This window comes from Amia ocellicauda, chromosome 19 (assembly GCF_036373705.1).
Source record: "Amia ocellicauda isolate fAmiCal2 chromosome 19, fAmiCal2.hap1, whole genome shotgun sequence".
In the NCBI taxonomy this organism is placed as follows: domain Eukaryota; kingdom Metazoa; phylum Chordata; class Actinopteri; order Amiiformes; family Amiidae; genus Amia; species Amia ocellicauda.
The window spans coordinates 13,951,884-13,975,113 of record NC_089868.1 but is presented as its reverse complement, the minus strand read 5'-3'; the positions used below and the strand labels follow the sequence as shown (position 1 = coordinate 13,975,113).

Here is a 23,230-nt window from a genome sequence, read left to right as displayed (position 1 = left end):
TCTGCTCTTACCCCCTTGAGATTAGACCTCTTGGTTTGTATTAATATTCCTGCAGAGTTGCATCCCCCCTAGATTGTATCAGTCCTCTATCTTTAGTATAACTTATAGATGCTTTATTCCATCCAGGGGGATTTAGTTCTAAATTCCCAGTTCAATCCAGTGGTTGTAGCTTAAGCCAGAGGGATATCGGTAGGTAAAAACAAATTTTAAAATATATATATTACAAATGTATATTTAAAAAGTTTTTATGGTTCTTTTTTGGACTCCACTAGACCTCTGAAGGTGTGCTGTGGTATCTGGCACCAAGACGTTAGCAACAGATCCTTTAAGTCCTGTAAGTTGTGAGGTGGGGCCTCCATGGATTGGACTTGGTTGTCCAGCACATCCCACAGATGCTTGATTGAGATCTGGGGAATTTTGAGGCCAAGTCAACACCTTGAACTCGTGATTCATCAGACCAGGCCACCTTCTTCCATTGCTCCGTGGTCCAGTTCTGATGCTCACGTGCCCATTGTAGGCGCTTTCGGCAGTGGACAGGGGTCAGCATGGGCACCCTGACTGGTCTGCGGCTACGCAGCCCCATATGCAACAAACTGCGATGCTCTGTGTGTTCTGACACCTTTCTATCAGAACCAGCATTCACTTTTTCAGCAATTTGAGCTACAGTAGCTCATCTGTTGGATCAGACCACACGGGCCAGCCTTCGCTCCCCATGTGCATCAATGAGCCTTGGCCGCCCATGACCCTGTCGCCGGTTCACCGCTTTTCCTTCCTTGGACACTTTTGATAGGTACTGACCACTGCAGACCGGGAACACCCCACAAGAGCTGCAGTTTTGGAGATGCTCTGACCCAGTCGTCTAGCCATCACAATTTGGCCCGTGTCAGAGTCGCTCAGATCCTAACGCTTGCCCATTTTTCCTGCTTCTAACACATCAACATTGAGGACAAAATGTTCACTTGCTGCCTAATATATCCCACCCACTGACAGGTGCCATGATAACGAGATGATCAGTGTTATTCACATCACCTGTCAGTGGGCATAATGTTATGTCTGATCGGTGTGTGTATATATATATATATATACACTCACCTAAAGGATTATTAGGAACACCATACTAATACTGTGTTTGACCCCCTTTCGCCTTCAGAACTGCCTTAATTCTACGTGGCATTGATTCAACAAGGTGCTGAAAGCATTCTTTAGAAATGTTGGCCCATATTGATAGGATAGCATCTTGCAGTTGATGGAGATTTGTGGGATGCACATCCAGGGCACGAAGCTCCCGTTCCACCACATCCCAAAGATGCTCTATTGGGTTGAGATCTGGTGACTGTGGGGCCAGTTTAGTACAGTGAACTCATTGTCATGTTCAAGAAACCAATTTGAAATGATTTGACCTTTGTGACATGGTGCATTATCCTGCTGGAAGTAGCCATCAGAGGATGGGTACATGGTGGTCATAAAGGGATGGACATGGTCAGAAACAATGCTCAGGTAGGCCGTGGCATTTAAACGATGCCCAATTGGCACTAAGGGGCCTAAAGTGTGCCAAGAAAACATCCCCCACACCATTACACCACCACCACCAGCCTGCACAGTGGTAACAAGGCATGATGGATCCATGTTCTCATTCTGTTTACGCCAAATTCTGACTCTACCATCTGAATGTCTCAACAGAAATCGAGACTCATCAGACCAGGCAACATTTTTCCAGTCTTCAACTGTCCAATTTTGGTGAGCTTGTGCAAATTGTAGCCTCTTTTTGCTATTTGTAGTGGAGATGAGTGGTACCCGGTGGAGTCTTCTGCTGTTGTAGCCCATCCGCCTCAAGTTTGTACCTGTTGTGGCTTCACAAATGCTTTGCTGCATACCTCGGTTGTAACGAGTGGTTATTTCAGTCAAAGTTGCGCTTCTATCAGCTTGAATCAGTCGGACCATTCTCCTCTGACCTCTAGCATCAACAAGGCATTTTCGCCCACAGGACTGCCGCATACTGGATGTTTTTCCCTTTTCACACCATTCTTTGTAAACCCTAGAAATGGTTGTGCGTGAAAATCCCAGTAACTGAGCAGATTGTGAAATACTCAGACCGGCCCGTCTGGCACCAACAACCATGCCACGCTCAAAATTGCTTAAATCACCTTTCTTTCCCATTCAGACATTCAGTTTGGAGTTCAGGAGATTGTCTTGACCAGGACCACACCCCTAAATGCATTGAAGCAACTGCCATGTGATTGGTTGATTAGATAATTGCATTAATGAGAAATTGAACAGGTGTTCCTAATAATCCTTTAGGTGAGTGTATATATATATATATATATATATATATATATATATATATATATATATATATATATATATATATATATATATATATATATATATACACACACATCATCACCATCAGCCATATCGATCCACTGCTGGATGAAGGCCTCCCTAAGATGTTTCCACTTCCTTCGATCTACAGCTTCCCCTTTCCAGGTCAAGCCTGCATTATTTATGATTTCATCTTCCCATCTTTTATGTGGTCATCCTCTATATATACATATTTTTTGTTTTGTTTTTTGTTTCCCCCAATTTGACCTTGTGCATTGTACACATATCAGATTTTGTTCATATTCCAAAATAATTGCCAGTAATCCCTGGCAAATAAGTCCATCTTCAGCTAAGGCTTGGATTTACCTTCAGTTTGGTTTTTTAAGCCTGCGAAAGGACTGGGAATGTGGCTTGTCAGACTTCCTGAGCATAATACATTTGAAAGGGACGTACAGTATATATCATTTTATTAGTCATTCAGTCTTGATTTAATATAGTTATTCATGCATATAATTGGATTGTCTTCAAATTAAAATAAAAGACAGAAAGAACAAACATTTCATAAACAATACATTACATAAAAGTACCATCAGAAAGTATTCTTTATAGAGTTAAATACTGTACTTTATCAAATGTATTGAATGGTGTTAATAAAAAGAATTCCACAGATTCTGAGTTTAACAGCAAGATAATCTCTCATTTTTATTGTCACAGTCAATAAAGTAGTGACAGTACGAAATGTCATTCTTAATTACGTTAAAAGGCTTTTCTTCTTTTCCTTGTGCTCTCGAAAAGCCATTTTCTGATTTTCTCTTTTCTATAGTTTTACCAGTTAAGTATGCTGCAGTGAATAGATTTTACATGTCACACTGAACAAAGACTTTTCATAATTTCAGCCTAATGAATAAAAGGGTTTATGTAACTGTAGCTTCCTTGGTCTGCTTTTCAATCAGTGTATTTGTGGGCTTCAAGATTTAAACCAGCGAGATCTCCGAACTGAGCATTAAAGGTAAAAGATGGAGCTGTTTTTCAGATTTCCCACAATTATTCTAGCCTTGGGCTCTAAAAGCCAGTCTGTTTTTTTGTTTTTTCCTGCATTAAAATAATAAGCAAACGGACATCTTTGACATTTCCTACAAAGAAAGAAAGGTTATGGTTAAAATTAGAATTCTTTACTTGTCGCTCTCTCACCCAATCACGTTTAAATATTAATAGATAGGTGGTGAGTGCTGTTCAGAGCTGCACTATGAATGTGAATGATAAACTTCAGTCTGTGTGTCGCTAGATCTACTCCTTTCATGCCCCGGGACCATTAAATAAATTCAGCAGTTACCATAATTTCCAGTTTATGTTCTCTCAGCTCCGGAGCTTATCAGTCTTCGTGATTAGGGCTTATTTCTGTCTTCAGTCAGGGAAGTACAATTGCTCTCAGCTTAGCTTTAGGTGGAAAGGTGTCCAAAAATCACATAAAATACTCCATAAATTTGGTCAGGAATTGACAAGTGCTGCCTTGCAGGGCAAACACAGTCTGGTCTCGAAGCTATTAGACTTGTCAATTAGGTCCCATAGTACCTGCGGGCGATACCTCCCTGAAGCTGGGGCCATGGTCTCCAGCCATCCTGATGTTCTGGTAGCAGAGTCTAGTCATCCAGGAATGCGGAGGAGGTCAGAGGAACAAATGTAATTAAGAAAATCCAAATAATTATCGTTATGAAATCAGTCTAAATGAAGGTATTCATTGCACTTTTCTTTTATCTCTTCTTCTCTACAAAGCCAAGCACAAATTTTGAATGTGTCTGAGAACCTTCTTAGCGAATGCTTCTAAACTGAGGATGTCATTAATTGAAATTCATAGCTGCATCTTTCTGGAGCAGCAGAGGGGTGATGGTGAAGGTTTTACATCCTGCGAGTGAGGGTTTTATATATGTACAGAACACTGAACCGTAGAAAAGGCTTCCTATGATGTCTGTAAACCGAATGCACTGTGCTCTCCCCTTACATGTACAAACAGTGGAGGGGGGGGGATGCATCTTTACATAATGTTCGTTTTTTTGTTTTTAACCCATGATATCACCATGGCAACTGGGCGCATGACTGGGCCACGTTTTTCACCCAGAGTCAGAGGAGGCATTCAGTATTGATGTCACATTGGCATGTCTCGCTTCCCACTCAGCTGTACGAGAGAAGGCCGGGATGTCAACTGATAGCATTGTCCCTTCGGTTTCGATGAGCATCAAGGAGATTAGAATTCCTATCTGATGGGGCTTTTTATAGTCTTCTGCATATCCACACGCACGTTCTTCATCTGGAAGGAGATACACTAGAATCCAACTTAGCGTTTTTATTTTTATTTCTAAAGCAGGATCATATTATTTCAGGCAACATATACGATGTTGTCTGGTGTCTAGTGAACAACTGTCTTGACTCTTTGGAATCGGTGCACTTCAAGTGTATTTTTCAGTTTATTTCAGGTCAATGTGTTGATGATTTACTTTGTCATTAGCGCCAAAGACACTGCAAACTAACTTGCTCCCCATTTTCTAGTTTCATATATAGTCAAACAAACCCGCAAAAGCAGATAAAAACCTGCCATTAGGTCCTTAATGTAGCAGCTTGTTAAATAGGTTTCCATCTCTTTGTGTTTTGGGAATCATATGCAGAGCAGGAAGCATGTCCAAGTAATGTGAATCTCTCGAGCGTTGCACGGATGTGTGATGTGTGAGATGTTTCGAAGTAATGAAGGCCGAGTTTCACTACAGCACTTTGCACACAAAAGCCAGTGAAAATGGAAACCTTGAATGAGCTGCCTCGTCTTTGTCAGCGAGAGCTCTTATGTTTTTGTTATTTTCTGGAGCAGAGACTTTGTGAAGAATAAGCAGTGTTAAAGTAACTATTAAAAGACAAAGCTCAACATTTCTGTTTGGTCTCCGAAGTGAGATAACATGGAAAAAAACAATGCAAACAAAAAGGATAGGGTGTGTTTTCTCTGTAAAATAAGAGCTGAGTGATGCAAGCGCGTTATTAAAGGGGGTCTGGGGTTTTTCATGGGTTTTGCACTGGCCGTCTCCTTCAAATGAAATGTAATCCTCTGGAAAAAAAGGTCAGTTTAGTCTGCAAAGTAAGCAAAAAAAACAAAACAATCATGAAACAATTAAATGCTGAACAAAATCGCAAGCAAATTCTTTATAAGTCTTCTTAATGTAAAACAAATGCAGTGACATTATGAATCTATTTATACATTTTATAGGGAATTGCTCACCTATTTACTGCCTGTTTTCTCATGTAACGATGTAGCTTTGAGTTTTATATTTTAGTTTCTGTCTAAACAAAAGTATTCTAGAATTTTCAGTCCTCTTTATTCATGGATTTATTTTTAAAGAGAGATTATATCACACCAGTTTTAATATAAACGGTTACTTTGTTTTGTTATATTAAATTTTGATCTATTGTATGTTTTTTCTTTAATTGCTTTGATTGTGAAGTAGACACAATTGTTCCCCACAGTTATTTTATAATCATTGTTTTTATTGCTTAATTATCAGTTTTAGACAATAAGAAACTCTATCTCAAGTAATCTGGAGGTTTTAGATGCATTTTTCATGTAAGTCAGGTCATTCTAATTTTATTTTTTAATTATTTTGTAAAATGTTCTTTCTCTTTTTAATGGAAATGTATGTTTTAATGTGAGAATGTGAGTTAGGGTTGTTTTGGGGGGTTTTAACAACATGAACATTACTCTGGGAGAATATTGTTCCTGTGAGGAAGAATAAGCACATCTTCTGTTCCCACCCAACTGGGGGCCAGTCTGCACAGTTCGGCTCTGAGACTGATGTGAAAAGCCGCGCTGGTGACTTCACTGGAAATCTCTGTGCTGAATTCCTGGGGGATTAAATTAAAGAATTGGCAACTACAAATAGCAACTGTGTAGAAGGGAGGGGGGGAGACAACTAGGCCTTAGTCATTTATTTTCATAGGTCGTTTTTACTGAACCATTCACAATTTCCAGACATCTTTACTGCATTTGCCTTGAAGCTGGCTGGAGATAAATCTTAACTCTTAAGAGTGTTTCGGCTTACCTAAGTACAGAGGATGGGAGAGTGTTTCTCTCCATATTGTTCACGAGTACAAATCTAGGTTCTGGACACTGAGATTAGTGGTGTCCTTTTGAATCAGGCCGGACAACTTCAGAATTAATGCACAGGGGTGATTAACAGAACGTGCTAGAAGTGGCCCAATAAAATAGATTTGACCTAGTTTTTCAGCTGAACTCACTTCATTTGATGTTGTGCCTCAGTCTGAAGGCTCAGATCTGTTTGATGGGTCTGAGATTGCTGTCAGAGCTTTTCTCAAAACAGCGGGGTGTAAGCTTCATTTTATACGTTTAGTGAGGCTTACACTTCCTTTCAGAAAACAGCTATGTTTTATATATATATATAATGTGTGAGCAGATGTCTGCAGATGAGAAAAAAGTGCAGATGCAACCCGTAGCTTATTTCCCTTATGGGTGAGCACAGTGAAAATAGATGGGAAAGCTATTGGACTGTAGCAGCTCTTCAGTTTAATTGATTTACTGTAATAACTCTTGTGCCTAAGTGTAAAACTGCAGAACAGAGAAAAATTGAAAGTGTATTATAAGAGCAGGACTTAACCCTTACTGCTGAATTTGTCAGAAACACAACCGTAGCGTCGACACACACTGTACACACTGCTGGGCTGAGTTCCCTGCAGTGCGGATCCTGTGTTAAACGCTCCAAAACAAGAGGACAAATCAACAGTGGAAAATGTAACTTCATTGCCACGGGATGACATTCACTTGAATTCTCATCTCAACTGTAACAGGCTCTCGTTTTGGAAACATTTGAACTATTTCCCCAGGAACAGCCTGCATGAGCCAGAATCTTTCATTTTTATAAGGATAGAGCTTATCAGCACACTGAGTAGAGTTACAGTCTCCATAGCTACAGCCTGTGCGGTGTGTGGAGGGTTGTGGTAGAGGAAGGCCACAGTCAGTGCATATATTGGGCTCGGCGCTCCGTGTGGCGAGTGTGGTGGGCTTTTTGTGCTGGCTGTGGGCCTGTGCGTGTGAGTCAGCTGCGGGCTCCTTCCACAGAGACACAGGCTGACAGAGTCTGACACAGCGAGAGAGGCCTGAAGGGGGCTGGCAAAACAAAACCCCTTCAATTGTCTCCCAGTTCACAGGAATCCAGATCTCTTCAAGCTCAGACGGTGCGAGAGCAGCTGTCACCTGTGACGATCTAGTAGAAGGGCGTTGGCAGACAGCCTTGAACCCACACACATTTGTAGGGTTTGTTTATGTAGATTTACTCTAACGAAGGCATATACAGGGGACTCAACTGACAAAATTGTGACATGATTTTATACATTGCGTGTGGTTTAGCAATAAGATGTTGTGTGTAGGTTATCGTTTAAATTTAAGAACAGGTCTGAGATTCTATATAAATGCTTAAGGGTTAATGCTAGATTCATCAATTAGCTTGCAATTTCCAAAATCTGCATTTAACATAAGTATTCGATAAACACACTTAAAAAAAAAAAGAAAGTGTGACAGATGTTTTCCACACCCATGAATCTAGTGGTCTGTGGCAATGTAGTAAATCTAATATATAGTTTTAACTGCATATGTTTTCTTTAAATTTATAGGTGCATTGAGACACATCTGTGGTTGTAAAATGAGATTTTTAAAAGGTTGTATGTGTAATTACTGCAATAATGTACCTCTAGAATCGAGAGTCCCATTTGCTCTTATTTTCATAATGTAGATTTAATTGTTTTTCCAGCAGTCATGAGGGTAATAAATGTCTCTGCTTCCAAAGATGAATTATCAGTTAGAGCAGAAAAAGTCATTGTTTGTCTAATTTTCATTCCAAATAATGGCTGTTCATTAATCTTATATGATGATTTACAGTCAACTTCTGATGTCACCTCTTCCGCAAATAATACTGAAACGTATCTGTGTGGAATTCAGTGTAAGCCTACACTCTTTAATTTTTTTTTTTTTCCAGTATGCTTATATTTGTCTCAGGTAAATAGAAACAAATATAATGAGCACAACCTTTGTGTAATTTACTCCATATTGTATTACTATGTGGTGTGCTGTAGGGCTTGACTCTTTGCATCCAAATAATCAAACACATCTATTCAAAGTATAATATTAGACAATGGGGTTGTTCTCAAGTGGCTTTTTCTGCATTCTGCATCAGAAGACCGTATATAATTTGATGTAGTTCAACGAGAAAATATTCGTCTTTTGAGTGAAACCAATATCAATACAGTCCTATTTTGGAAACTGTACACCAATATCCCCTTATATTTGTTTTAAATAATAGGTATAAAGATGTTTACAATAATATCCAATGACAGTATATATATATATATATATATATATATATATATATATATATATATATACACTCACCTAAAGGATTATTAGGAACACCATACTAATACTGTGTTTGACCCCCTTTCGCCTTCAGAACTGCCTTAATTCTACGTGGCATTGATTCAATAAGGTGCTGAAAGCATTCTTTAGAAATGTTGGCCCATATTGATAGGATAGCATCTTGCAATTGATGGAGATTTGTGGGATGCACATCCAGGGCACGAAGCTCCCGTTCCACCACATCCCAAAGATGCTCTATTGGGTTGAGATCTGGTGACTGTGGGGCCAGTTTAGTACAGTGAACTCATTGTCATGTTCAAGAAACCAATTTGAAATGATTCGACCTTTGTGACATGGTGCATTATCCTGCTGGAAGTAGCCATCAGAGGATGGGTACATGGTGGTCATAAAGGGATGGACATGGTCAGAAACAATGCTCAGGTAGGCCGTGGCATTTAAACGATGCCCAATTGGCACTAAGGGGCCTAAAGTGTGCCAAGAAAACATCCCCCACACCATTACACCACCACCACCAGCCTGCACAGTGGTAACAAGGCATGATGGATCCATGTTCTCATTCTGTTTACGCCAAATTCTGACTCTACCATCTGAATGTCTCAACAGAAATCGAGACTCATCAGACCAGGCGACATTTTTCCAGTCTTCAACTGTCCAATTTTGGTGAGCTTGTGCAAATTGTAGCCTCTTTTTCCTATTTGTAGTGGAGATGAGTGGTACCCGGTGGAGTCTTCTGCTGTTGTAGCCCATCCGCCTCAAGGTTGTACGTGTTGTGGCTTCACAAATGCTTTGCTGCATACCTCGGTTGTAACGAGTGGTTATTTCAGTCAAAGTTGCTCTTCTATCAGCTTGAATCAGTCGGACCATTCTCCTCTGACCTCTAGCATCAACAATGCATTTTCGCCCACAGGACTGCCGCATACTGGATGTTTTTCCCTTTTCACACCATTCTTTGTAAACCCTAGAAATGGTTGTGCGTGAAAATCCCAGTAACTGAGCAGATTGTGAAATACTCAGACCGGCCCGTCTGGCACCAACAACCATGCCACGCTCAAAATTGCTTAAATCACCTTTCTTTCCCATTCAGACATTCAGTTTGGAGTTCAGGAGATTGTCTTGACCAGGACCACACCCCTAAATGCATTGAAGCAACTGCCATGTGATTGGTTGGTTAGATAATTGCATTAATGAGAAATTGAACAGGTGTTCCTAATAATCCTTTAGGTGAGTGTGTGTATATATATATATATATATATATATATATATATATATATATATATATATAGATCCCCTGTGTTGCTTAATATCCTTATTGAGTGTGCATTGTACTTGGACACTTTAAGAACTTTATCCCTATCTAATCCTCTTTAAAGTTGACCCGAGTAGAACAGAAATGATAGACATGTAACATACCGGTTTCCCATTGAACCCTTAAAAAGATACCTCCTCATTTTTTAAACTATAATCTATATTATATTAAAATCCCAAACTGCTTGTAAAATATATTTGTATAATTTGAAATCCACCTCCCCTGGGTTAATGTTATCCCCTCTGAAATAGATTTTATTTTAATACTTTTACATTTTACTTTACAATTGAGAGGATTGTTCTTGATGGGCTCAGTTAATCAGGGTTGGGGATTGAAGTAAGACCATTCTTTGATATACAGTGAGATATATACGGCCTGAGCTGGCTTCAGTTCTTTTCATTGTTAGTGCTTTGCTGTTTCACCTGATTATATCCATTACTTCTCTAATATATAACAGGAGTGTAAATGGAGCCATGGAAACCCTTCAGGTCATTTTGAAAATAAGGAATGCAGAATGTGACATGTTTTTTTTTTTCGTTTCCTGGTCTGTTTAGTGTATCAATTATGTTATTTATTTTACCAACTGGTTTGCAGTACCATAGGCATTCAACTCCAATGTACTGATCTTCTATGCATGTGCAGCAACGTAAATATTCGCTTTGTCTGCCGATACAAAGAAACCTCCCCTTATCCCACCAAGGGTTCTTAAGTGCTTAATCAGTGTTAACGTTAAAAAGCTCTCATTTCTATGGCTTGACAATTCTCCAAAAGAGGCAACACATATTTTTTCAAGGACACTTACAAGCTTCACAGCAAAGTCTTGCTATCAATGTCTAATTTAATAGTTTAACGTGTGGAGACTGCAGACACTTTAGTGTTCATTATCTACCAAGTGGAAATATCACAACTAGAGTCAATTCGCTAGGGCTGGCTGGCTGCATAATCTTAATACAATGAACTGATGCTGTAGAAAAGGTCCAGAGAAGAGCACCAATACTTACTCCAGGACCATGGGGCAGAAGATATGAAGACAGACTGATAAAACCTCACTTCTTCTACTGGTTAAGAAAGTCAACTACTTCTGTCCGTGATCAAATGTGCCGTTAGTCTGGCTTTTATCAAAGGCTGTGGGGTCCAGATGGTTTTCTTCCTACTTCGGAATGACGCTTCAAATATACTGTGCTGTCTCTGAGCATCATAAAAGGGCAGGCCTCTGCAATAGTTACTGTATTTATTTCTGCCCTACCATTGTGAGATTACAATCAACCACTTTGAATAGACTGCAGTATTTAAATACAAACCGGTCTTAAACAGGCTCTTCATCTACCAGCAGTTGATCTAAGGCCCCCATGTTTAAACTGTGGTCTAAAGTAATCATTTCCCATTGTACATTTACATCTGAATAAACAGATCAAGGTAAATGATTTCTAATTTGACATGTGATGGAACTGCATTGATGCCTTTCTGTGAATTATGAGGTTTAAAGGACACTTCTTCAGTCTCTTAGACACCTTTAATACAAGCATAACTGAACATGGACTTTAGTTTTGTTTTCGTTACATTGAATCATTGCATTGATGGTAACAATACACATATAGTACCACTCTAATTTGATACTAATTAATAGACACTAATTTTCTGAATGGTTGTAATTCCAGACTGAAGATTTAATGCTTCGTCCTTTGGTCAGGTGCCTTAGATACTCATCAAATGGATTTGAGCCATCACTTTGTTGGCCTTTGACTGCCATGTTATTTTTTTAATCTGTAAACTGGCGAATAGACAGGACATTCTATTCTTTTGCTTCCACTTACATACAAACAAGATAGCGTTGCTGGGAGTGAGCGGGAGAAAATGTTTCTGTCTTTCCTCCGGCAGTAAGTAGCTCTCCCTTCATCATGAGAGGGGAGATTAAATCCATCTCGCAATACTGTATGTTTTGTATGCAATATAACAATGTACAGTAATGGCAAAAAAACCCAATTAATATCTTGCTTGTGGGTTTACCGAGGTGACTTTCTGAAGTGAGGAAAGCGTAAAAAAAACTGCATTTTACACTGCAATGATCACGTTTTAAGTTTTGCCTTGTAGGGCTTTAGGTAGGAACAGAATTCGAGAGCTTATTCCCCTACAGCTTGACTGGTCCTTTGCATCTCAGGAAGGGAAATGTTTGGGGAATAGCTTTCCTTTAATCCTGTCATCCTGTCAAATTGCCTTTGTAGAGAAGTAATCTGTAGGATTTGTGTACATAAAAAAACACAATAATCTCCACTGTGCACCTGTCCCTCTCGCACACAGTCCAGCGGTGCATGATGGGACGGTGCAGGTGCTTCAGAATTCAGATAAGGTGAGTCAGTGATTCATGTCGCCCGCTTCCCCTCGGCAACTGCAAGGAGAACAGGTGTCACAGACTCGTACAGACAGCGTCTTCTCGTTGGGGAGAGGGGCAGAAATAACATGCAGGCCAAGTCTCATATGGTGTGTCGGAGCTCTGTGCTTTATTTTAGCGACCGAGTGTGAAAACCCATAAAGATTTGTGTTTGCTGTGTTTGTACAAAAAAAAAATACTTCTGACGAAGCCTTTGGTTTTTGAAACGTGCTTTTGACTCCTTCTCTGTGCTTTGCTTGACAGGCTCGCTTCTCCTACCTGCGCATGAAATATTTCTTCTTCTCGTGGCTGGCGGTGTTCATCGGCAGCTGGGTGGTGTACGTCCAGTACTCCACCTACACCGAGCTGTGCCGGGGCCACGACTGCAAGAACACCATCGTACGTACTGATTGGACGGGACAGGGCGACCGATCGTCTTTCACTTGGAATCGCAGCACTATTTTCCATCCCAGGCTTTGTCCCATAAACACACCCCGAGACGGCACGCACAGCCCACGACTGCACATTCCTAAGAACAGTGAAAATGAGCTCTTCTTTATAAGCCCCAAATATTGGTTTTGCATAAACTGTACAAACTCTACAAGCCACTTTACACAACTTTATTCCCCATTAGAAGTGTATTGCGATTTGATTTGAACCAAGTAAGACATTTTAAAGTAATACACAGCACTGACAATACATTTGAACACATATTTAAATGTTAAGGGAACTTCAGATTGAGGCACAGTTAATCATTTTGATCTTTTAAGTCAAAATTCATATTTATTTATTTTTAAAAGAAAGAGAAAATGTAAGAATAGCTCCCTGCAAGGTCTAGGGAAGTTTTTCAAGCTCATTTGTTCTCTCAAAACGCCGGTTCCTTCTGAATCAGCACCGTAACCAATTTCCCCTTCAGCAGACCTGTCTGAGGACACAGCAAAGTTCAGAACGTCTGTCAGTGAATTTGGTTTGTTACACCATTCAAAACCTGGCTTTTCATCTAAAAAACAAAGGGCACAACAGCTTTGCTTTGAGGAGATGGCTTGTAAAATAGATGGGGATGTTTTATTCTGTTGGGAATTAAAGAAATGCCAACAAATGACGTTTTTTTTAATACCAAAAGCTATAGCAAAGAATGCCTTTATCCTTTTATTCAAAATGAGAAAAAAAACTCACACTCACACACAAAAACACTTTAATACTTCAGTGACTGCTGGCTTATGTTTGCGCCTTAATTCTTATCAGCCTATGAAATAGTAATGCTTTAGAAATCTCTCTGTAAAAAAAGGAACCCTTCACTGTCTAAAATATTCAAAGCTCACTGATGTGGATGAAAAGACGCTGAATTGAAATGGGTCAGTTATGCTCATCTGCTGCCTCATGATGATGAGACGTTCCTGGATGCTGTCCTATCAGCTCCTGTTCGTTCGCACAGAAGTGACTGTAGATGCTGGCGCGGTTTATTCGCATGCACCGTCAACCCGGCCAAATATAGCACGTGTCAGTAGGGTCAACATTAGCCTGAAGGTCCTAAATCACAATGGATGGCCTTTACTGAGGAGCAAATCCAGTTAAAACAACATTCCCGTTTAATATATGCGAAAGGCCTGCGCTTGGGAAGGAGGCCAGAGGAAGAAATGATGGAGTTTATCCAGCCCTGTCAGCATTCCTTGTGTGTTCATTTATGATGATGCAACAGGAGAACAATCTGGGTTTGTTCTAAGAGTGAAAGGTCAGTGTCCTCCTCCCAGCAGCAATGTAAACTCAAGCTCATTACTGGATTGCTTTTTTGTTTCCCCCGCACACAATACCAGTCCCTGTCTCAAATAGAAATAAAATGGAGGTCACTGTAGAGACCTCAAAGCACTGTACGAAAGCATCGACTCAAAAAGACTGACCTTGTCCATTGGATCGACCAAGGCAAGGCTTTAAAACTGGATTTTAAGAGCTTGGCAAGAAGTTCTACAATAATACATTTCTTCCTGAGTTAAAATGGACAATTTACGATTCTTAAGTAGATGTACTGAATGCTTTAGAGAGCTTTTTCTGTACTACTCCAACATCTTTCAGCTTTCGAAATGACTATATTTTCTAGGTATCGGTTTCTGTAACACTAACTTCCCTGCGTTACTTCTGTGTCTCAGGGGAACGACAATACATTTAAAGATGCAATGAAATGCAAAGCTATTGGCACGGGTGCAAAATCTGCCTAGAAGTGAATTCACCGTGTTTAAGGGTAGTTAATTTGAAGCAGTGGAGGATTGAGAAAGATACCGTCGGCCTTGATTGTGTAACATTGAACTATTACTGTATTTGGATGCAGAATAAAAATGTTCAAATCCTTTTTAACTGTTCAAGAACACACTTCACACAGCTTGATCCCTAGAACATATTATATAATACCGCAATTCAAAAGCAATATCTTAGTTGCCTAAGTTTGCATTCAAGTGCATCAATCTATTTATGAATTAGGGTTTTAAAATGCAACAAAGAAAGTGAAAGTAGATTGAATCCAGATACAGATACTCTAACAATGTGCACACATGTACAGCACCCACATGGGGAGATTTACATAAGGTCTGGTTAGTAAGAGACATGAATGACAATTAAAGCACCTTTTGAGTATCAAAGGTACCATGCAAGTTGCAAAATAGGTCCACCTGCTGGAGAATCTATGTAAAGACAACTGAATATTTTATTTTTCGTTTTTTACTGACTAGATCTGGTTAGGTTTTTGCTTTTCAGTGGTTGAAGGCAGGAAAAGAATGTGCAATCTAGTTTCTTTGAAGTGAAAATGACAGTTCTCCCATGTGTCACCGTAGCGTTGACCGATGCTGTTTGTGTGTCAGTGTGATAAATACAGGAAGGGGGTGATTGACGGCTCGGCCTGCAGCAGCCTGTGTGACAAGGAGACTCTGTACCTGGGGAAGTGCCTCTCAGCCAAGCCCAACAACCAGGTCAGGACCCTGCTCTCCTTCCATAAGACACCTGAACACGGGGGTACTGAGGTCTGGTCTGACCCCACACACCACAGGGTCAACCTAAGTAATAGATAAGACCAGTTATGGCTCAAGATGACTATTGCTATTTAACTGATAGTACATAGCATGAGTTGCAACAGTCGAGGTGAAAGATTACAATATGCTTGAAATAACCAATTATGTACCTATATGCGTATAATCCATTAAAGTACTACAATATAAACCCATCCCATATGCTAAACTGGGTCTGTGCATGTGGTAACGTGTGGCTGCCGTGCTCTGTGCTCGTGCAGGTGTACACGGGCAGCTGGGGGGATCTGGAAGGCGTGATCAAGTGTCAGATGGAGGAAATCCTTCGCTACGACCTGGGGGCCGAGATGGAACCCAGGAGGGAAGCTGTGCTGTTTGACAAGCCCACCAAGGGCACGTCTGTGGAGAAGTTCAAAGAGATGGTCTTCAGTCACTTGAAGGTGCCTGCACTATAACAATACCTTGGAGAGATAATCAAAATTGCATGTATTCATGTATCCGTTCTTATTTAATCTGACATAATAATGAGCAGGATTTGATTTGAATTAATTTCTGTACTCAATAGCAAGGTAATTCGACAAGTAATATTTTGAAACTAAACCACTAATTAAATAAGCAGAATACATTAAACAGTGATTTCTAAAGTACTGATCAGTATTCAGGATGTTCCTATATCTGATTCAGTCAGGAAGACAAAACTTAATTAAGTTTTCATGTCTGAAAGGATCTATTTGTAGCTGAGACAGTTATTTTACACATTGCGTGTTGTAAAGCAGGCTCAACACATGTGACCGTGGAGGCTGCTGCTAATAATTGAAGCTAAACCCAAAATAATGTATTTCTTTTCCCAGGCGAAGGTGGGTGGCCAAGCCAACCTGATAGACCTGGTCAGTCTGGTCCTGTCTGTGGCTGATGGGAATAAAGATGGTCACATCTCTCTGCCAGAGGCCAAGTCCACGTGGGCGCTACTGCAGCTCAACGAGTTCCTGCTGATGGTCATCCTACAGGACAAAGAACACACTCCCAAACTCATGGGCTTCTGTGGGGACCTGTACGTGATGGAGAAAGTGCAATATACCTCTTTATATGGGATTCGCGTCCCGTGGCTGATGGAGCTATGGATCCCCTCTGGCGTGCGGCGGGGCATGGACCAGTGGTTCACCCCGTCCTGGCCCAGGAAGGCCAAGATCTCCATCGGGCTGCTGGAGTTCGTGGAAGATGTCTTCCATGGCACCTTCGGGAACTTCCTCATGTGCGACATGAGCGCCAGCAACTTTGGCTACAATGACAAGCACGACCTGAAAATGGTGGACATGAGGAAGATCATCCCTGAGGTGACTTTCAAAGACCTCATCAGAGACCGGCACTGTGAGACAGATGAAGACTGTGTCTACGGTCAGGACTGCAGGACATCCTGCGACCAGACCAAGAAGAGGTGCACCACCGAGGTGATCCAGCCCAATCTGGCCAAGGCCTGCCAGTCCCTGAAGGACTACCTCCTGAGAGGAGCCCCCTCTGAGATCCAGGAGGAGCTGGAGAAGCAGCTGTACTCATGCATGGCCCTCAAGGGCACGGCAGACCAGATGGAGATGGAGCACTCCTTGATTCTGAACAACTTGAAAACCTTGCTGTGGAAAAAGATCTCCCACACAAAGGACTCCTAGTGAAAACTGCTAGGCTGCCATTTTGTCAGCCATTCCCCTCTCCTTTCTTTTTTTCTTTCTTTCATTTTTTTTCTCTGAGCCTTTCAGGAATTAAGGGAGATTGTAGTGAAGTGATATAACTGAAGAATGTTGTGGTACCAAGTGGGAAAAGTCACAAGTGAGCCTTTTTTTGTTTTGTTTGTGTACCGTGTACATGTAAAATTTGGTACTGTACTTTTTAAACTATTTTAATAGTAATTTACTTTAGTTCATAAATCGTGCCATATAGCAGCGAGATTGCAAAGGGACTGTATCCTTTCAGGAGGGGAGAAGGGGGTGCCTTGGACAAAGTATTGGCAAGTCGAGAGATTTTCTTAAATCCACTACAACCACAGTAGGATGTTTACCACTTCTGAAGGAAGTTCATTAATTAATTACAGCATTTTGGTGCTGCTGTTGCCTCATTCATTTGTTAATCTTCATGTTAATGCAAGTATGTCATAAATGTAATGTTAAGATTTCTAATCAAGGAACCACTATCAAGTACATTACATGGTGAAGGCCATTGCTGCTGTTCCAGAATGAATTGCTACATCCAGAAAATGTTTATTAAAAAAAAAAATAGCATGATGATTTTGCACATTAAAGAAGGTACAAACTCAAGTGTTTTCTTTCTTTTGTCGATCATCTACAATACTGTGTACCGTGTGTAACTATCATCCAATTTACCAAAGTAGACCCATGTGAATTCTGAACCACTGCTTCATCTGACAATTAAATGCCAATTTCTTGGGTACAGAATTCAAGTTTGTAATAAAGGGGTTTCTTCATTCACACTCATTTGGGAATGTAAACACATACCATATCAATTGTTTCTTTAAATTGGGAAGGAGCAGGCTAGGTGCAATCCACTTCACATGTACAGCCCTGTCTGCATTTATATTGTGGCAGGAAACTGCTCCTGAAAGGTGAACTCCACTGAAAATCCATATTTTCTATAAGTAAAAACTTACTCTATTTCATGTCCAGCTCATTATGTACCACAAATCAGAAATCAAAAATATGCTGTGATGTCACAGGGGTGCCAACACTGGACTCGAGAAAGTCACAAAAACTATTTAAAAAGATTCATGGACATTCAATTGCCTCATCACCCTATTTATTTTCCAAAAGATCCATCAGTCTGTAGTCACAAGTTTATTTCACCACCCAGAATCGTCACTATTTTATTCAACGGACTGCTGTGTAGACTACATGGAGACCCCTTTGGAGAAAGCAGGTGGTGGTACATAGAATGAGCTAGACATGAAAAACTCACTCCACACAATGTTTCTACTTAGAGAATATATAGATTTTGTGGAGTTCCACTTTAACTATCGAGTTATTCTCCACATCACACATGCCCAAGAAACCACACCACTGTGAACACTGTGGACCCCTGGGATCAATCTGATACCCCCAACTGAGGGATTATTAGAAGCTGCATATTAAAGATGATACTCTAGTCTCCCATTTAGCAATGAATTCCAGCAGGGTTCTAGGTTTAAATCCAGTATCACACCAGCACAGTCATATCATATTGCAGCAGTTTACCCATTTCATACCACAAACTGGCACAAGAGCACCATCTAGCTGTAACAGATGCAGCTGGCATTGCTTTATATCCCCAGAGCAGAAAAACTGTGCATTTCCCAAGAACCACCGTTGGCAGAACCTCCTGAATGAAGTCAAAGATTGCCTGAAGCAAAATAAAGAAAAACTGCACCCGGACCCTGGTGCTTTGGCAGTACAAATTTAATGAGCACAGTGCCATTACTGGACCACACACAGCTTTCTTTTCCGATAAATTTATTAGAACAAAGCATGTTTTTCCATCGGTAGTAACAGAGGCTACCACTTTAGCTGTCGGCTGCAGCCTGTTCCTGTGCACGGAGGAAGCTGGCCTTCTTCTGAGCGACACGGTCCTTTCTCTGAGCCAGGGACAGCTTGGCACGGTTCCACCTGGGGCACGGGGGACACAGAGGAGTTCGTCAACATCAACACCCACATGGCCAGTCAATACAATTCACTCAGACAAGCAAATGCTCTGGAAGATCTCATTTCAGACTGAAGCTTACTGGATAAAAGAGACCATGTTCAGCACAAAGTTTGACTAATGAAAGCCTGTCAATTTGAGAAGCCAATTGCTGCATTTCAAGCTGCACCCACTGATGTTGTACAGTTTACAATTCAAGACTAACTGTTATACCAAAAACATGTACATTTCGTTTAAAAGTCTTGGAAAAGCCCAAGGCTTCAGTATTAAAACAATTCTAGAACACTTGCTCATAATTACACACAGGGTTCCACTTAAAGAGTCTACTTCAATGTCACTAAAATTGACAGATTAAGTTAAATGAAAAACAAACCTCTTTTTCTTGACTTCTTTCTTGGGCTTCTTTTCATGGACTGGATTCTCACGGATAGAAGCATGCGCCTTTTTGTACATGTCTTCCATCTGCAGAAATGACAAAACCAAAACGTCAACTTCAGAAGACAAGCCACAGCCTAGAAATCCCAGCATACATCTACAGCATTTCATATTTACTCCCAGATTCACAAATCAAGTGCCACAAGCAGTTAGTAATTTAGCTTTGCCATCCCCTTAGATTGATTTACTAAAAACTCTGATATATACATTTTACCAAGTAGAAATTCTATTAAGCCAATGGATTCAAACTGCTGTGGAGGATTAATGGGGACCTTTGATGGTGCACCTTGCTTGACAAACCTTCACACTTAAAACATGTAAACAGATTAATGATAGATTAATGATGCACAAGCAGGTGAGAACTACAATCCTCCTGGATAAGGGCATCTGCTAAGAAGTAAACATAGAACTTTGAGGAACCAAACATGTCCTCTTATAAAAATCAACAAGGTAACTGGGCCAGTCTGGATGCCCACAGTTTTACATGAATCTGAAAGGAAGTTACTTCAGATTCATAGCCTAAGAGTGACCTGTATGCCACTGCAGATAAACCCATTGCTAAACCCATCACTCACACTTTGTTGGCCAACACCAAGCTAAAGCTGCTCTCAGCCCCGTCTTGAAACAGGTTGACATCAACTCTGCAAACGAAGGACCAACTACAGTTTGCTCAGTCCCAAAGCCATCATCATCAAGCAGCTGTGCGGGTTTAAAGGGCGTCCAACACACAAAATACAAACTACATGCTGTGAGTTATTTGTACGGGAAAGCAGACCCTCAAAGCAGCTCCTACCTGGTCTGGAGTCACTCCGTTCTTGATGGCCTTGGAGAACTGCTTTTTGTAGGCATCCTCGTCTTCATCCATCAGGTAGCGCATGTATTCAGCCACGTTCAGGCCCATGATGTGCTTGCGGTGGACCTCTGCGTTGAACTCTTTGCTTTCCGAGTCATAACCAGGGAAACGTTTGGTGCTGGGGAAATAAGGGTCAAGAGAAGAGCGTGGCTGTCAACTGCCAAGTGTGACACTAAACAAGATATCATAAACCTGATGGATGGTTAACTCCTACTATGGAGATGTGCCAAACTCCTCTCAGCCCGTATCCGTTACCTGTGAGGGATGGAGAGTCCTCCGTCCACTGCACCTTTCAGAGCACCGAACACTTTGTTGCCAGTAGTGGTTCTAGCGAGCCCAGCGTCCAGGTAACACGTGAAAGCACCGGGTTTGTCTTCGATGCTTTCCACGTTGTACTCGTCTCCAGTCACCTCCACCTGGCCCTCGTACACCTTGTCCAGGCCGAATTTGTTCAGCAGCTACAGGGAAAGGAAATCCATTCAGAAGTCAGTACAGATGACCTCCATGTGTGATACTAACATTGAAGACTTTTAAAGGGGCACATTAAGCATTCACATGTCACTAGCATGTGCAAATTAAGTGTTCTAAACAAACAGAGTGCAAAACGTGTCAATACTGCATTACAATTGCAAGTTGAGACATTATAGGCAGCTCAAATCACAGCAGAGCATTCCATAAATCTCTCCTAAACATCCTTTTGCCACCTCCCACTTTACCAACATTTTTGCTGATACACTGAAGTCAGAGAAAGGTTATCATACTGAAATGAGCACAGGGTACAAAAATCTGACCTGCCCCCCCCCCAAAAAAAAACTAGGTTTGTAAAACCCAAACCTCAATACACTTGCTCTCAGGTCTAACACTAACTTCAGATTCAACATACCAGAGGCCTACAGGTTGGTGAAACCGAGGGACCAAGGGCCAGGCTGCTGCAGACTTTTTCCAACCTCATTATAGCAAACCACTAACCTGGTTTACTTAACTCACTGAGAATTAAGGTATGTGCTTTTTACAGTATTCAGGGATATAATCTCTAGTCAGGGCAGATGAGGTCATTTCACCCAATTTGCCATCACATGCCAAGTTCTTGAAGATGAATCCAGTCTTACCCTGCGGGCGAGCAGCAGCCCAGTGCAGTAGGCCGCAGCGTAGTTCGTCAAGCCCACAGTGACTCCATACTTGGGCAGCTCATGGGAATAAGCAGCGCACACAATCATATCCCCCTCAATCTTGGCATAAGCGATCTGAGGACAACAAGTAGACCCCCCTTAGTCAGAAACCCATGTAGGGGGAGAGAGAGAGAAAGAGAGAGAAAAAAGTAATATTGGCTTGTACTTCAGGGGGAGACCAGCCTCACCTGGCAGATGATGTCCCTGTTGGTGAATCTGACAATCATCCTGTACTTGGGTGTGTTGTACTTGTTCTTGTCTTGGACAACCAGGCGCTTGCGGGCAAAGTAGTCAGTTTTTCCCTCTGAAATTAAATGCATCAATTAACCAATCAAAGTCATCCATGCATTCAATTAACCAATCAAAGTCAACCATGTATTTCACTAATAGACTATACAGCACATGACAACATAGAAAGCAGAGTTAATGTTTAAAATGGTCATCAGAAAGGGTAAAAATAGTAAAGTTCAAGCAGAAAGCCTGAGAATAGTGATTTAAAATGTACTTCAAAGTTGTAATCATAGCAATTAAAAATCAGAGCATATTTCATGTTCACGGAAACAGCAGCTGCATGCTTTACCTCTCCTCCTCCTGAACTTCACCTGGTACCTCTTGAAGTACGACTTGTTTTTAACTACTTTTACGAAGCCCTGTAGAAATAAGGAAGAAAAAATAGTTATACTTCAAATAAAGTTCACCCAGACGGGAACACGCGTTTCTAAATAAATGTCACTTCAGTTCCCGTCTCTCGGTGAACAGCCCTGACACAGGCCTTTAACGAGCAAGTCAGAGGAGTCGGGGATGTTTCTCAAAATGCACACATTTTGCATTGGAAAACTGTAACAATTACACATTTTTCCGGAAAACTATTCACTTTATTGCGGATTGCAGCGTTACGGGCCTCATATAAAATAAACTACGGAAACAAATGGGTAACATGGCGATTGCTTGCAACGAGAAACGACTAAGAACTTGAAAACACAACTCATACTTTACAAAACCCAATTAACGAAAGTAACATTAACACACAACAGTGCGTAAAAACGCAGGAGAGTCTTGTGAGTCATGTGTTAGAGAATTACACGTACGGCAAGAAGCAGCCATTAGGCCACGTTGGAAGACGTCGCTGTGCAAGCCTCTCCTAAACAATCTAACATCATCCAATTCCGCAAAAAATATTTTAAAGCAGGAAACGGCATATAACACAGTACAGATGTGTTATATACTGATATCGGTGAATATTGTGCTGATTTACTGACCATTTTTCAGTCTTTTCGACCTCCGTTAGCCGGGAGACTGGAGTCTAAAGACTGGGGGTTAGACTCCGCTGCACTGGGAAAAGAAAGAGCGTAGTGCGCATGTCCGGTAAATACGGTCGCGACAGCACTGAAGCGCCGCAGTCGAAACTCCCGTGACTGCGCCCCCATCGCGCTGGAGGAGTAATTACAACACGTGTTAATGAGGATTTGAGATTGGGATAGTGATGTTTTATTATTATTATTTATTATTAATTATTTCTTAGCAGACGCGCAAATATCAGAGCAATACAAAGTGCATTTCAGGCATAATACATTTCACAAATTTAGAATTTACACAAGTGTATAGGAGATACAGTAAGCATTTTATTCCCACACGTTTTCATTTAATATAACATAATAATAATAATT

General features: G+C 40.9%; 2 protein-coding genes across 2 annotated transcripts in view; one reads left to right on the top strand and one right to left on the bottom strand.

The window, feature by feature from the left end:
* Positions 1–17,734, top strand: part of LOC136714627 (divergent protein kinase domain 1A) — a 31,114-nt gene extending 13,380 nt beyond the window's left edge. Inside the window, exons 3-6 of the mRNA XM_066692224.1 lie at positions 12,682–12,816; positions 15,267–15,374; positions 15,692–15,868; positions 16,280–17,734. Coding sequence (XP_066548321.1) covers positions 12,682–12,816; positions 15,267–15,374; positions 15,692–15,868; positions 16,280–17,092 — 1,233 coding nt within the window. The 3' untranslated portion in view covers positions 17,093–17,734. The remainder of the gene's footprint in view (positions 1–12,681; positions 12,817–15,266; positions 15,375–15,691; positions 15,869–16,279) is intronic.
* Positions 17,735–18,902: 1,168 nt separating this feature from the next.
* LOC136714628 (large ribosomal subunit protein uL18) lies at positions 18,903–22,950 on the bottom strand. Its single transcript, XM_066692225.1, has 8 exons — positions 22,823–22,950; positions 22,144–22,213; positions 21,752–21,867; positions 21,504–21,638; positions 20,650–20,852; positions 20,335–20,512; positions 19,480–19,568; positions 18,903–19,072 (listed from the first exon to the last, which is right to left on the bottom strand). The coding sequence occupies exons 1-8, from the start codon at positions 22,823–22,825 to the stop codon at positions 18,970–18,972; spliced, it is 897 nt and encodes a 298-aa protein (XP_066548322.1). The 5' UTR covers positions 22,826–22,950; the 3' UTR covers positions 18,903–18,969.
* Positions 22,951–23,230: the final 280 nt, after the last annotated feature.